The 14214-nt window shown below is 44.4% G+C and overlaps 1 protein-coding gene across 4 annotated transcripts in view; it reads left to right on the forward strand.

Annotated features, from left to right (window-relative positions):
- LOC141157210 (probable ATP-dependent RNA helicase DDX60) overlaps window positions 1-14214 on the forward strand; it is a 1123923-nt gene that overhangs the window by 758051 nt on the left and 351658 nt on the right. For all 4 annotated transcript variants that reach the window (XM_073644228.1, XM_073644203.1, XM_073644220.1 and 1 more), the window contains one exon: window positions 11487-11608. In XM_073644228.1, coding sequence (XP_073500329.1) covers window positions 11487-11608 — 122 coding nt within the window. The remainder of the gene's footprint in view (window positions 1-11486; window positions 11609-14214) is intronic.

Here is a 14214-nt window from a genome sequence, read left to right on the forward strand (position 1 = left end):
TGCACACTCTCAAGTCGCAGCATCAGGAAGCACGTCCATGTCCTTGTCCCAGCGCAGCGTTCAGTTGTCCATACCCCAGTCCTTGGAACGCAAGCGCAAATATGCAGCCAACGCCCCACAGGCACACTATTAAACTCTCACATTTCACAACTGCTTGCGCTCGAAATGTTGCCTTTTAGGCTCGTGGAGACCAAAGCATTCTGCAACCTGATGGCGGCGGCCATCCCTCAGTACTCGGTCCCCAGCCGCCACTATTTCTTCCCGTGTGCCATCCCCGCATTACACAAACATGTGTCCCAAAACATTACCTGTGCTCTCAACAATGCTGTTACCGGTAAAGTCCACCTGACCACAGACACGTGGACAAGTGCTTGTGGGCAGGGATGGTACATCTCGCTGACGGCACGCTAGGTTAACTTAGTGGAAGCTGGGACCCAGTCGGACCTTGGGATGGAACACGTCCTCCTGACGCCAAGGATTGCGGGCCCTAGGTCAATCAGGGTTGCCCCCACAGTCTACAGCTCCTGCACCGCATCCTCCTCAGCCTCCTCCTCCTCTTCAGCCTCCATCTCCGAAATGACCACATCAGTCACAAGCTGGAAGCACTGTAGCACTGCCTCGGCCAAGCAGCAACAGGCTGTGCTGAAGCTAATATGCTTAGGTGAAAAACCGCACGATGCTGAAGAGTTGAGGACAGCTCTGAAAGAGCAGGCAGATCTGTGGCTCACACCGCTGAACCTACAGCCAGGCATGGTCATGTGTGGCAATGGCTGGAACCTGGTGGCGGCTCTGAGGCGAGGCAAGCTCACACACGTACCATGCCTGGCCCATGTGCTTAACCTCGTTGCTCAGCGGTTTCTCAAATCCTACCAGGAGCTGCCGGATCTGCTTGTGAAAGGACGCCGCCTGTGTGCCCATTTTAGAAAGTCAGCTACAGCTTCCGCCGCCCTTGCAGTGTTTCAGCAGCGTTTGCAGCTTTCGGCTCACAAACTGCTGTGTGATGTCCCCGCGCATTGGAACTCTACACTGCAGATGTTAGTAAGGATTTGTGAGCAGAAGAGGGCAGTTGTTGAGTACCAGCATCAACAAGGCCGTCGGTATTCAGTTCAGACTCCACACATAAGACCTCAGGAGTGGACATGGATGTCAGACATCTGTACCATCCTCCAAAACTTTGAGGACTCTACCATGATGGTGAGCAGCGATGATGCCATAATTAGCATCACCATCCCGCTTCTCTGTCTTCTGAAACACTCTCTGCTCACAATCAAAGAGGATGCATTGCAGGCGGAGCGCGATGAGATGGAGTAAGGAACCATACAGGGTGATTACACACAGCCAAGCCTCATCTCATCCCAACTTGGATTGGGTGACAATGAGGAAGATGAGGAAGAGGAGGAAGGACAGGAGCTAGTTTCATGCACTATAAACGGTACTACCTGCACAGCTGTCATGCCGTCTGTTCAGGGTGGATGGCCAGAGGACAGAGAGGAGGAGGAGGAGGAGAGCATGGTCAGTCATCCTCTTGGTGAGGACACGGAAGTCTTGCCTGTTAGTAGTCTGGCACGCATGGCTGAGTTTATGTTACGATGCTTTTCCCATGACCCTCGCGTTCTCAAAATTTTGTGTGACAGTCATTACTGGTTGGTGACACTTCTAGACCCACGCTGCAAGGAGAACTTTATATCTCTTATTCCTGAGGCGGACAGGTCTACAAAAATGGGGCAGTACCAGAAGGCCCTTTTTGCGGAACTAATAAAAAAAAATCCTATCTGAAAACACTGGGGGCAGAGGGCACACTTCTTTGGACAACCAAGGAGTACAGGCAAGAGAGACACAACTTCAACCCAGCAGAAGCAGGGGAACACTGTCAAAGTTCTGGGAGAGTTTTCTCAGACCCTCCCATCGGACAGGCCCTGAGGCGCGGGGTACTCTCACAAGGAGTGCAAAGTTTGGGAAGATGCTGAGGGAGTACCTTGCCGACCGTACCAACGTTCTCCTTGATTCCACTGTGCCCTATAATTAAAAACTGGCTGAACTTGCTCTCTATGTCTTGGTGGTCCTGGTCTGCCCTGCCACCAGCGTTTTATCAGAGCGGGTATTTAGTGCCGCTGGTGGAATTATAACTGATAAGCGCATCCGCCTGTCAACTGAAAATGCTGACAGGCTGACTCTTATAAAAATGAACAAGGGCTGGATTGGGCCAGACTTCTCAAGACCACCGAATGATAGCAGCGTAACATAAACTCAAATCCAATGTCTTTTCTTGGGAGGTGTATTCCCATGCACCTTTTCAGGAGGTGTATTCCCATGCACCTTTTCACACCCACACATGGGTATACGCTTCCTGATTTGGGCTATTTGCTCTTGTCCTCCTCCTTCTCCTCATCCTCCACCACCATATCACCAGGGTGACCGTGGTCCATGATGCAACACCCACATAATTTGTCTTTAAATTCTTTGTGGGTTTTTTGGTCAGCCGTTGGGCACACTGCATACCCTATAACTGTATAGCAGACCCTCTCCTTTCTAATGGGAACATGTCGTACCTTGTTACTGTGGCCCTGCTCTATGTGTCTTTAAATTCTTAGTGGTGTTTTTACTAAAATTGGTCAGCCGTTGGACTCACTGCATACACTATAACTGTATAGCAGACCCGCTCCTTTATAATGGGAACATTTTTTTTACTGAGACCCTCCTCTATTTCTCTTCAAAGGGGTATTGGGTTGCGTCCAAATATTTTGGCAGCTCTTGCAGTCACTGGATACGCAATAACAGTATAAGAGACCCACTTGTTAATAAAGGGATCAACAAAGCATAGCCGACTAATGGCTCTCTAATAATAGCTAGGGCCGACTGCTGGCTTTTTAAGAATAGTAAGGGCTGTCTGATGTCCCTATAAAAATAGGCTTTATGACTTTCAGAGTCCCTCCATCATGAATAAAACAGGATGTGTCTGATGATGTGTCAAATACCACATTGCCAGATAAGGTTGAAAAATGTTAAAATGACATTTCCCGGTGAATGCATTTGTCTTAAAAAATAACGTAAAAAAAAAAAAAAACAATAGGATCTTTCTTTAGTATAAAAAACAGCGTCATTAATTTAACCTCAATGTAATCACATTGAGGAGGAAGTGCATGAGCTGAACAATCTCCGAAATGACCACATCAGTCACAAGCTGACAGCACTGTAGCACTGCCTTGGCCAAGCGGCAACAGGCTGTGCTGAAGATAACATGCTTAATGCTTAATTGACAAACCGCCCAGCGCTGCAGAGTTGTTGAAAGCTGTAACACAGCAGCCTGATATGTGGCTCTCACCGCTGAACATACAGCCAGGCATGGTCGTGTGCGACAATGGGCGGAACCTGGTGACGGAGAAATGACAGCCAGAATAGATACGGTTTCCCTCTATGCCAGTCCTTTCACAGAGCTAAAGAATATGGCTGTGGTGAAATACAACTCCCACTGAGAAGCTGTTTCAGATTGAAAAACATTGTGTCCACCAGAGGATTTTATTCTGAGGGCTAACCTTTCTTCCCCGCTCAAGAGCCCCATAGCAGCTGCAAAGTTAGCGTTATCATGAACTTTCCTGAGGTAGAAGCCAAAGCACACCAGAGGATTCTCTGGTGGGACCGTCCAACCCTGCCGAGTAGCAGTCCTGGCTAAGAAAAGTGTGTGGGAATGTTCCCGGACACTCTATGGCTGCTTTTTTACAGAGGAGGAAACACACACAAACACGGGGAGAACATACAAAGTCCTTGCAGATGTTGTCCTTGCTGGGATTTGAACCCAGGATTCCAGCGCTGCAAGGCTTCAGTGCTAACCACTGATCCAATGTGCTGCCGTTCACCCTCTAATATCTAACAGGCTGGAGAAACTTGCACCTACTGCCACTCTATCTTCAGCTTCTTTGTGAGAAAATGTATTTGGGCGGCCACTCAATCTACCAAATAAAATTCCTGAGAAGGAAATTGGGGATGGCTTCGCTACTGGGGGCAGTGCTAATACCATGGCATCGTACCATAGTTTGCTGGAAATATTCCAGGCTGGTAGGAGGCAAGCAAATTCCCATAGAAAAGTACCAGCAGTAATGTTCAGGCCACATTTCAAGTGCAAGCAGCTTTAGAGGACTTCCTGGGAGAAATGACACGCAGGGTAGATACGGTTTCCCTCTATGCCAATCCTTTCACCGAGCTAAATACAACTCTTAGCAAAAAAAGTTGTGGACTGGCCCCATACCGTCCCTGGCCACATTCACCTGTCCATGTGTTTGTGGTTAGGCGGTCCTTCCCAGTAAGTGCACTGGGGAGGGCACGAGTAATGTTGTGGGACCCATGCTTGTGGAAGGCGGAGGCGATACCGGGAAATATAGTGGCGGCTGGGGACAGAGTATGGACACCCGGCATGAGGTTGTGAAAAGCTTCCGCCTCCACAAGCTTAAAAGGCCATATTTCAACTGCAAAAAGCTGCCCAGAAATCTGTCAGTTTAGTGTTGCGGCCTGTGGGTGGGTGGATGGCTGGCTGCATACTTGCTCTTGCATTCCAAGTAACAGAAAACTTAGCAGATGGTGGCCTCCATCATCATGGCCTCACCTCGGCACTATGAACTCTCCTGAAGGAGAAGCCAGGGCCCGCCGGAGGAGTCTCAGATTCTCTGGTGGGCCCTTCCAACCCTGCCGAAAAGCAGCCCTGTCTAAGAAAAGTATGGGGGAAGGTTCCCGGACACTCTATGGCTGCTTTTTTAATGTGGATCGGCCATGCTTATTTCTCAAACCGCATTACAGATCAGGCCATTGTCCAACTCTGTATTCAAGAAATTAAATGCGCAAAGAAAGATGTGTGTGTGTCAAAGCACCACTGACAAGTGCGAGTTGATGTTGGACGAGCTGCCATTGCTTTTGCAACAAGCTGCATTACAGGACTTCCTTGGATAAAGGACACGCAGGGTGGATACTGTTTCCCTCTATGCCAGTCCTTTCACCGAGCTAAATACAACTCTCAGCAAAAAAAGTTGTGGACTGGCTCCGTACCGTCCCTGGCCAAAAAAAGTTGTGGACTGGCTCCGTACCGTCCCTGGCCACATTCACCTGTCCACGTGTTTGTGGTTAGGCGGTCCTTCCCAGTAAGTGCACTGGGGAGGGCACGGGTAATGTTGTGGGACCCGTGCTTGTGGAAGGCAGGGGCGACACCGGGAGAAACAAACAGTGGCGGCTGGGGACCGAGTATGGACACCCGGCCGCCACCAGCATGATGTTATGAAAAGCTTCCGCCTCCATGAGCCTAAAAGGCCACATTTCAAGTGCAAGCAGCTGTCAAAAATTTGGCAGTATAGTATTGCAGCCTGTGGGTGGGTGGCTTTCTGCATACTTGTGCTTGCATTCCAAGGAATGGGGTAGGGACAACTGAACGCTGCACTGGGACAAGGACGTGGACGGTGATTGTTGCAAGTCTGCAACGACAGGTGCATGGCTGGAGGCATCTTCGCATGCGCCAAGGATCACTTATGATGGGCACACTTTTAGGCGGTGACCTGGGAGTCAGAGATGCTTTCACTGGTCTTCCCCATGCTGTTCCCATGTCTTTTCAGCACTGTATGCACGTGTTTGATGATGTGTCACACACCACATGGCCAGATAAAGTTGTAAAATGTTAAAATGACATTTTCCAGTGAATGCATTTGTCTTGGTTGAAAGCAATGCAAAAGTGCAAAAACGCATCAAAAATGCTACATGTGAACATAGCCCAAAGTGTGGAGGAGTATTTTTGGCTTTGGTTATTTATTTTGCCTTATATACAAGTCATTACCCTGGAAAGGATGTTCCTTAACATATTTCCCAGGAAAATCCATTTTGATTTCGTTTTTGTATGTTTTATTGTGAGTCCGTAAAAGTGGCGTAATACCTCTGACAACGTTGTTGACAGCAGTGACTTGAGAGTCAAATGCTTCCAGGGGTCTTCCCCATGCTGTTCCCATGTCATTTGAGCACTGTTCCCATCGATTTGGGCAATTTTTAGGCTGTCTGCTGACCGCCGGGGGAGCCGCCTGAAAAATGCTCGAGTTTCCCATAGACTTACATTGGGCTTGTTGCTCGGGTCGAGCACCCGAGTATTCCAATTTGCTCGACCCGAGCAACGAGTACCCGAGCATTTTAGTGATCGCTCATCACTACTCATCACATTTGAGGTAGAAATGTATCGAGAGGGATTTTCTCTGCTTTTGCGCTTAACATTATAGGGATCAGTACGACACTTGAGTACTGCCCTTGTAACAGCGGAATTCATTACATTTCACACAGCAAGGTTAGCCTAATAAGTGACACATCCTTGGAATCAGGGTTTCTGTGCCTACATTATGCTGCTCTCAGATTAAATAGCAAAAACCTTCTGACAGATTCCCTTTAATTCCTAGGATATATGTGCTTTTTCTGTTTTTAGCAATCAAGATTTAACTCAGTAAAAAGCAGTAATTGCTCCATTCATTGGAAAATCTCTTTATTTCCTATGACTGTATGTAGTTGCTCTCCCCTTCTCCCCTTTCTTTAGCTTACAAATGTTATTTTGTTATTACTGTACTTTACATGTAAAATGCTATTTTACATTGATCTAGCGCTCCCATTGGTACTGCTCTCACATATTAACGCTTGTATTCTGACAATATTTTCTCTATATGTCTAAGTTTATTCAAAATGCTAATAACATTTATTTGAGATAATATATATCCACAAAACATAAAAGAGAAAAGTTTTAATTTGTTTTGGCACCACATGTCATCTAGAAAAAAAATTGTCAAACTCAAGGGATGACACAATTATGATAATTTTGTTGCATTTAGACAAAATCAGTGAAGGGAAACCCTACTAGACACCTCACTTCACTACCACATATTCCCCAAATCAAGGACCCCCTTTCCGACTTCCTTTTTTATGCCACTTACAGTAGCTTTCAATAAAGCAGCTTAGAGGGTTTTTCTTGTCAACATAAACTGTAATGATAAGCCAGCATGTATTGTTAACTCTTTCGGCGAGCACTCTCGGGTGCTCGCCGAGTATTTTCGGCGTGCTCAGCATGTACAGGTGCTTCTCTCAAAATTAGAATATCATCAAAAAATTTATTTATTTCAATTCTTCAATACAAAAAGTGAAACTCGTATATTATAAAGAGTCATTACAAACAGAGTGATCTATTTCAAGTGTTTATTTCTGTTAATGTTGATTATTATGGCTTACAGCCAATGAATACACAAAAGTCATTATCTCAGTAAATTAGAATACTTTATAACAACAGCTTGAAAAAGAATTTTAAAATCCGAAATGTTGGCCTACTGAAATGTATGTTCAGTAAATGCACTCAATACTTGGTCGGGCTCCTTTTGCATCAATTACTGCATCAATGCGGCATGTCATGGAGGCGATCAGCCTGTGGCACTGCTGAGGTGTAATGGAAGCCCAGGTTGCTTTGATAGCAGTCTTCGGCTCATCTGCATTGTTTGGTCTGGTGTCTCTCATCTACCTCTTGACAATACCCCATAGATTCTCTATAGGGTTAAGGTCAGGCGAGTTTGCTGGACAATTAAGCACAGTGATACTGTTGTTTTTAAACCAGGTATTGGTACTTTTGGCAGTGTGGGCAGGTGCCAAGTCCTGCTGGAGAATGAAATTTCCATTTCCAAAAAGCTTGTCGGCAGAGGGAAGCATGAAGTGCTTTAAAATTTCCTGGTAGACGGCTGCGCTGACTTTGGTCTTGATAAAACACAGTGGACCTACACCAGCAGGTGACATGGCTCCCCAAACCATCACTGATTGTGGAAACTTCACACTAGACCTCAAGCAGCTTGGATTGTGGCCTCTCCACTCTTCCTCCAGACACTGGGACCTTGATTTCCAAATGAAATGCAAAATTTACTTTAATCTGAAAACACCTTGGAGCACTGAGCAACAGTCCAGGTCTTTTTCTCCTTGGCCCAGGTAAGACACTTCTGGCGTTGTCTATTGGTCATGAGTGGCTTGACATAAGGAATGCGACACTTGCAGCCCATTGCCTGGATAAGTCTGTGTTTGATGGCTCTTGAAGCAATGACTGCAGCAGCAGTCCACTCCTTGTGAATCTCCCCCAAATTTTTGAATGGCCTTTTCTTAACAATCCTTTCAAGGCTGCGGTTATCCCGGTTGCTTGTGCACCTTTTTTTACTACACTTTTTCCTTCCACTCAACGTTCCATTAATTTGCTTGGATACAGCACTCTCAACAGCCAGCTTCTTTAGCATTGATCTTTTGTGGCTTACCCTCCTTGTGGAGTGTGTCAATGATTGCCTTCTGGACATCTGTCAAGTGAGCAATCTTCCCCATGATTTTGGAGCCTACTGAAACAGACTAAGGGACCTTTTTAAACGCTTAGGAAGCCTTTGCAGGTGTTTTTGTTAATCATTCTACAGTTAGGTCCATATATATTTGGACAGAGACAACATTTTTCTAATTTTGGTTCTAGACATTACCACAATGAATTTTAAACAAAACAATTCAGATGCAGTTGAAGTTCAGACTTTCTGCTTTCATTTGAGGGTATCCACATTAAAATTGGATGAAGGGTTTAGGAGTTTCAGCTCCTTAACATGTGCCACCCTATTTTTAAAGGGACCAAAAGTTATTGGACAATTGAGTCCAAGGCTATTTCATGGACAGGTGTGGGCAATCCCTTCGTTATGTCATTCTCAATTAAGCAGATAAAAGGCCTGGAGTTGATTTGAGGAGTGGTGCTTGCATTTGGAAGGTTTTGCTGTGAAGTAAACATGCGGTCAAAGGAGCTCTCCATGCAGGTGAAACAAGCCATCCTTAAGATGCAAAAACAGAAAAAACCCATCCGAGAAATTGCTACAATATTAGGAATGGCAAAATCTACAGTTTGGTACATCCTGAGAAAGAAAGAAAGCACTGGTGAACTCATCAATGCAAAAAGACCTGGGCGCCAAGGAAGACAACAGTGGTGGATGATCACAGAATAATCTCCATGGTGAAGGGAAACCCCTTCACAACAGCCAACCAAGTGAATAACACTCTCCAGGAGGTAGGCGTATCAATATCCAAATCTACCATAAAGAGAAGACTGCATGAAAGTAAATACAGAGGGTTCACTGCACGGTGCAAGCCACTCATAAGCATCAAGAATAAAATGGCTAGACTGGACTTTGCTAAAAAACATCTAAAAAAGCCAGCACAGTTCTGGAAGAACATTCTTTGGACAGATGAAACCAAGATCAACCTCTACCAGAATGATAGAAAGAGAAAAGTATGGCGAAGGCGTAGTACAGCTCATGATCCAAAGCATACCACATCATCTGTTAAACACGGCGGAGGCAGTGTGATGGTTTGGGCATGCATGGCTGCCAGTGGCACTGGGTCACTAGTGTTTATTGATGATGTGACACAGGACAGAAGCAGCCAAATGAATTCGGATGTATTCAGAGCCATACTGTGTGCTCAGATCCAGCCAAATGCAGCCAAACTGATTGGTCGTTGTTTCATACTACAGATGGACAATGATCCAAAATATAAAGCCAAAGCAACCCAGGAGTTTATTAAAGCAAAGAAGTGGAATATTCTTGAATGGCCAAGTCAGTCACCTGATCTCAACCCAATTGAGCATGCATTTCACTTGTTAAAGACTAAACTTCAGACAGAAAGGCCCACAAACAACAGCAACTGAAAACCACCGCAGTGAAGGACTGGCAGAGCATCAAAAAGGAGGAAACACAGCGTCTGCTTATGTCCATGAGTTCAAGACTTCAGGCAGTCTTTGCCAACAAAGGGTTTTCAACCAAGTACTAGAAATGAACATTTTATTTACAATTATTTAATCTGTCCAATTACTTTTGGTCACCTTTAAAAACAGGGTGGCACATGTTTTGGAGCTGAAACTCCTAAACCCTTCATCCAATTTTAATGTGGATAAACTCAAATGAAAGCTGAAAGTCTGAACTTCAACTGCATCTGAATTGTTTTGTTTAAAATTCATTGTGGTAATGTCTAGAACCAAAATTCGAAAAATGTTGTCTTTGTCCAAATATATATGGACCTAACTGTAATTTACTGAGATAATGACTTTTGTGTTTTCATTGGCTGTAAGCCATAATCATCAACATTAACAGACCTAACTTGAAATAGATTACTCTGTTTCACTTTTTGTATTGAAGAACTGAAATAAATAAACTTTTTGATGATATTCTAATTTAGTGAGAAGCACCTGTATGTTAGTGTCGCAGCGGCTGCATGTGTCACGGCTGTTACACAGCTGTGACACATGCAGGGATTGCCTAACGAACATGCAATCCCTGCATGTGTCTAAGCTGTGACACATGCAGCCACGGCGACACTAACATATACCGAGCACGCCGAAAATGCTCGGCAAGCACCCGAGCTAGCTCACCGAAAGGGTTAAGAATACATGCTTGCTCATCACTAAAACTGTTAAAATGGCATAAACAAGCAACTTTGCAATTTACTTCTTATTAAATATCTTCTCTGTTCTCAAGAATGGAGAGATTTGTAATAGTAATGTTTACTACTGGTTTCCTATGTTAACAGCCTGTCACTGAAAACCAGTTTCCTAATGTTTTTCTCTGATATGACACAGTGTTTCAGAGACAAATATACATGCCACTGATAGTACTGCCAGTGACTGATACATGCTGCCTAAAGTTTTGGCAGCATGTATCACCTGTCAAGTTCCCTTTAAATATTAACTGAGCAAATTAATAATCTCATTAATTAAATAATAAATTCCCTTTAATACAAAAAATACTTTTATCTCGTTCACTCATTAAGCACTTTCAATTCATTGGTAAAATCGGTGTTTCCTGAAGAGAGAATAAGCAATTAATGAGAAATCAGATAGCATTTGCTGATCCCAAAGGTTTATGAAGAGGGGAGCACGTAGGTGGAGGCAAGAGATAGAGGCAGACACAGGCATTCGAATGCAAGTTCTCCTGAAACAATAGCTATACCTTTAAAGGGAATCTGTCACCAGGTTTTTGCTACTTAATCTAAGAGCAGTAAATTGTAGAGACCCTGATTCCAGCAATGTGTCACTTACTGGGTTGCTTGCTTTATTTTTGATAAAATCACTGTTTTATCAGCAAGAGATTATCACTAGAGGATTAGTAAACCTACTGCCATGTAGTCCTCCATATTCATGAGCCCTGTATAATCCCACCGCAACATTGATTGGCAGCTTTATGCCTATGCACAGTGTACACAGCTGTCAATCAGTGGTGTGGGTGGGGTTATACAGAGCTCAGCATTAGAGAACTGGTAAATTTGCCACAGATAAAACTGTGATTTTATAAAAAGTACATAACTGGAATCAGGGTCTCTGTCCCTACATCATGCTGATCTCAGATGGAGCAGCAAAAATCTGGTGACAGATTCCCTTTAAATACAGTATGTATAGATGAATGAATGAATGATCAGCAATATTTTATCTTTTTAAGGTTTTAAAAGTGCTGGAAAGCCTCAAAACTAAAGAGACCTCTGAGGTAGATTGTGACAAATATTTTCCTCAGCTTGTAGAAAAATTAGACAAGATTAACAAACTTCCTGCTCTGTTTTTTGCGTAAGTACAATTTCATTTTTTTTAAACTACTGGATACCAGAGTTAAAAATAACGTATTTCAGTGTTGAATAGTGTAAATACTTCCGAAGATCAGACTTCAGAACATATTAGTAAAAGTGCTTTAGTACATCAATTCAAGCTTTTAATCTAATATATATTGTCTAATCTAATCTAATATATTGTTTAATCTAATATATATTTTTGCCCTGTGCGGTTTGTAAGACTGGAGATAGTGTTTATGACCTCTGTAAGGCACATACTCTCAGACGGTATATGTCTGATTGGGGCATCTGTTCATCATAAGGATACATTATAAAACTGTCTCTTAGCAGTGGCCCACTTTTTAGCAAAATGCTGTCTGCTGTGTTCTCTTATACAGTTAAACAAATGGCATGCATATACACAGCAACCATACAGAGTTGAAAAGAAAACACTTGATCAGGGTCAGACTGAGCTGGTGGGGTACCGGGAATTTCGTCGGTTGGCCACTGCTGCAGAGGAGAGGGGGAAAAAGAGAAGGGGAAAAAAAAACTGCGGTTTTAAGGGGCACGGGCTTTGTGGTGGTAAAATGTGGTCTGGTCATGGTGTGGCGATATTTGTCCCTTTTGTATGTGGTATTATTGGTGTTGGTATAGTGGATTGTGTTGTGTTATGTATGGCAGTCATTTGTTCTTGCTGATATTAACTAGGAAAATACTTTTTTCCATTAGGACACAGCACCACTATCAGTATTTGGTCAATATTCGGTCGGTATTTTTTCTCAGGAGTGGGAGCCAAAACCAGGAGTGGGTGATAAATGCAGAATTGGAGACTTGTTTCTATTATACCTTTTCTGATTGTTCCTCACCTCGTTTTGGCTCCCACTCCTGAGGAAAAATACTAAGCGAATACTGATAGTGGTGCCGTGGCCTTAGAGATTAAATACTTGGACCAGAGCGGCGGAGATGCACTTACAAGGGTTCTCCGGTAGTGTTGAGCCACCCCCGTAGTGTTCGAGTTCGGTTCGGTTCGTCGAACACCCGTATGTTCGCCGAACTGTTCGTCTAACTGTTCATCGAACACCTTCGAACACCGTTAAAACCAATGGCAGGCAAACAAAAACACATAGAAACACATAGAAAACACCTTCAAAGGTGTCCAAAAGCTGACAAACTGCTCAGAAGACACAACTAACACATGGAAAAGTGACAAGTACATATAGTCATGCGAAAAGAAAAGAGGTGGAGGAGTAAAAGGAGGGGGAGACACAGATATAGGCATGTCATGCCCTTCTAAAACCAAAAAAGTGCGAAGCCGACACGGCCAGTCCGTTCCTGCCCGTGCGACCTCCGTGTCGCCGGGTTTCTGCCAGAGCTGCGGTGGACCCTGACGGCCTGCCCCCCTCTCCCAATACTGGTGCCTGTCCGCTGGTGGGTTGAGCGAGCCCCCCTGCGGTGGAGGCAGGTCTAAGCTTTTTAATTTAAATTGTCTCTCTAATTTGAATGAGTACACTTTAAATCCATTTACAAGGATCTATTGGAGGGCAAGTCTGATGCCAGCAGCTGCGGGAATTCCAGCTCCAGCAGCGTCCACTAAAGCTGCTGCAGTTAAAAAGCTTTTATAAGGATCGAGCTTGGTGGTCCACCGCAAGGTGTCCTACCGCCAGTCCCAGCCCCTGTGCCTTGGGGTGCCTCCCGATGCTCTTCACTGAGTGTCCCGGGAGCCCGAAGCATTTCCTTTGAAAAAATTAAGTGTCCAAACTACAGGTGGTGTAGCTTGCTTAACAGCCGGGATAATCCGCTGACTAGCAGACACTGCTACTAGGCACAAAGTATTTCCTGGGCTAGATGCAGTTAAAAATTTGTAATTAGATACTCTCGATGGATGCTGAGAAAGCATTCCATAGAGTCTCGTGGCACGCCATATATTATTCTCTTATAAAGCTTGGGGAACGGGTCTAGGGGACCCTTTTATAGCCAAAATCACGGCCCTGTATCGCAATAAGTCACCTAGGCTGAAGATGAATGGAACATTTTCATCACCTTTCATAATCACCAATGGGACAAGGCAGGGATGTCCTCTGTCCCCTCTCTTATACATCCTAGTGACAGAGCACCTGCTCTGATCAATTCGCCATAACCCCAATATTAGGTGGATTGAGGTGGGAGGCACCGAGTACAAGTGCTCTGCATTTGCTGATGATGTCCTAGTATATATCACTCAATCACATATATCCATCCCTGCTGTTATGGCTGAAATAGATCACTTTGTTACATGGTCAAATTTTAAAATCAATGCAGCGAAGTCTGAGGCCCTCGATGTCTCCCTCCCCAAATCCATACAGGATTCCATCCAGTCCAACTTTCCCTTTGCCTGGCCCTCACAGGGTATCAAATACTTAGGAATTCCTATTCATAGAGACCTCTCCCGTCTATGTTATCTTAATTTTGGGCCCTTTATTGAACAACTCCATACAGACCACGGTTGGCAAGTTACAACTGCAAGATTCACTACGTGAACCACTGGTGTTTTGTGAAAAAGCACATGTACACTGTGTTCCAAATTATTATGCAAAAAGTGTTTAGGAGTGATAAGGTAAGAATTTTTTTGTTTGTCAGTTAAACTCA

Source organism: Phyllobates terribilis, unplaced genomic scaffold (genome assembly GCF_046119375.1).
Source record: "Phyllobates terribilis strain yellow unplaced genomic scaffold, ASM4611937v1 Scaffold_1__5_contigs__length_1240528914, whole genome shotgun sequence".
In the NCBI taxonomy this organism is placed as follows: Eukaryota; Metazoa; Chordata; class Amphibia; order Anura; family Dendrobatidae; genus Phyllobates; species Phyllobates terribilis.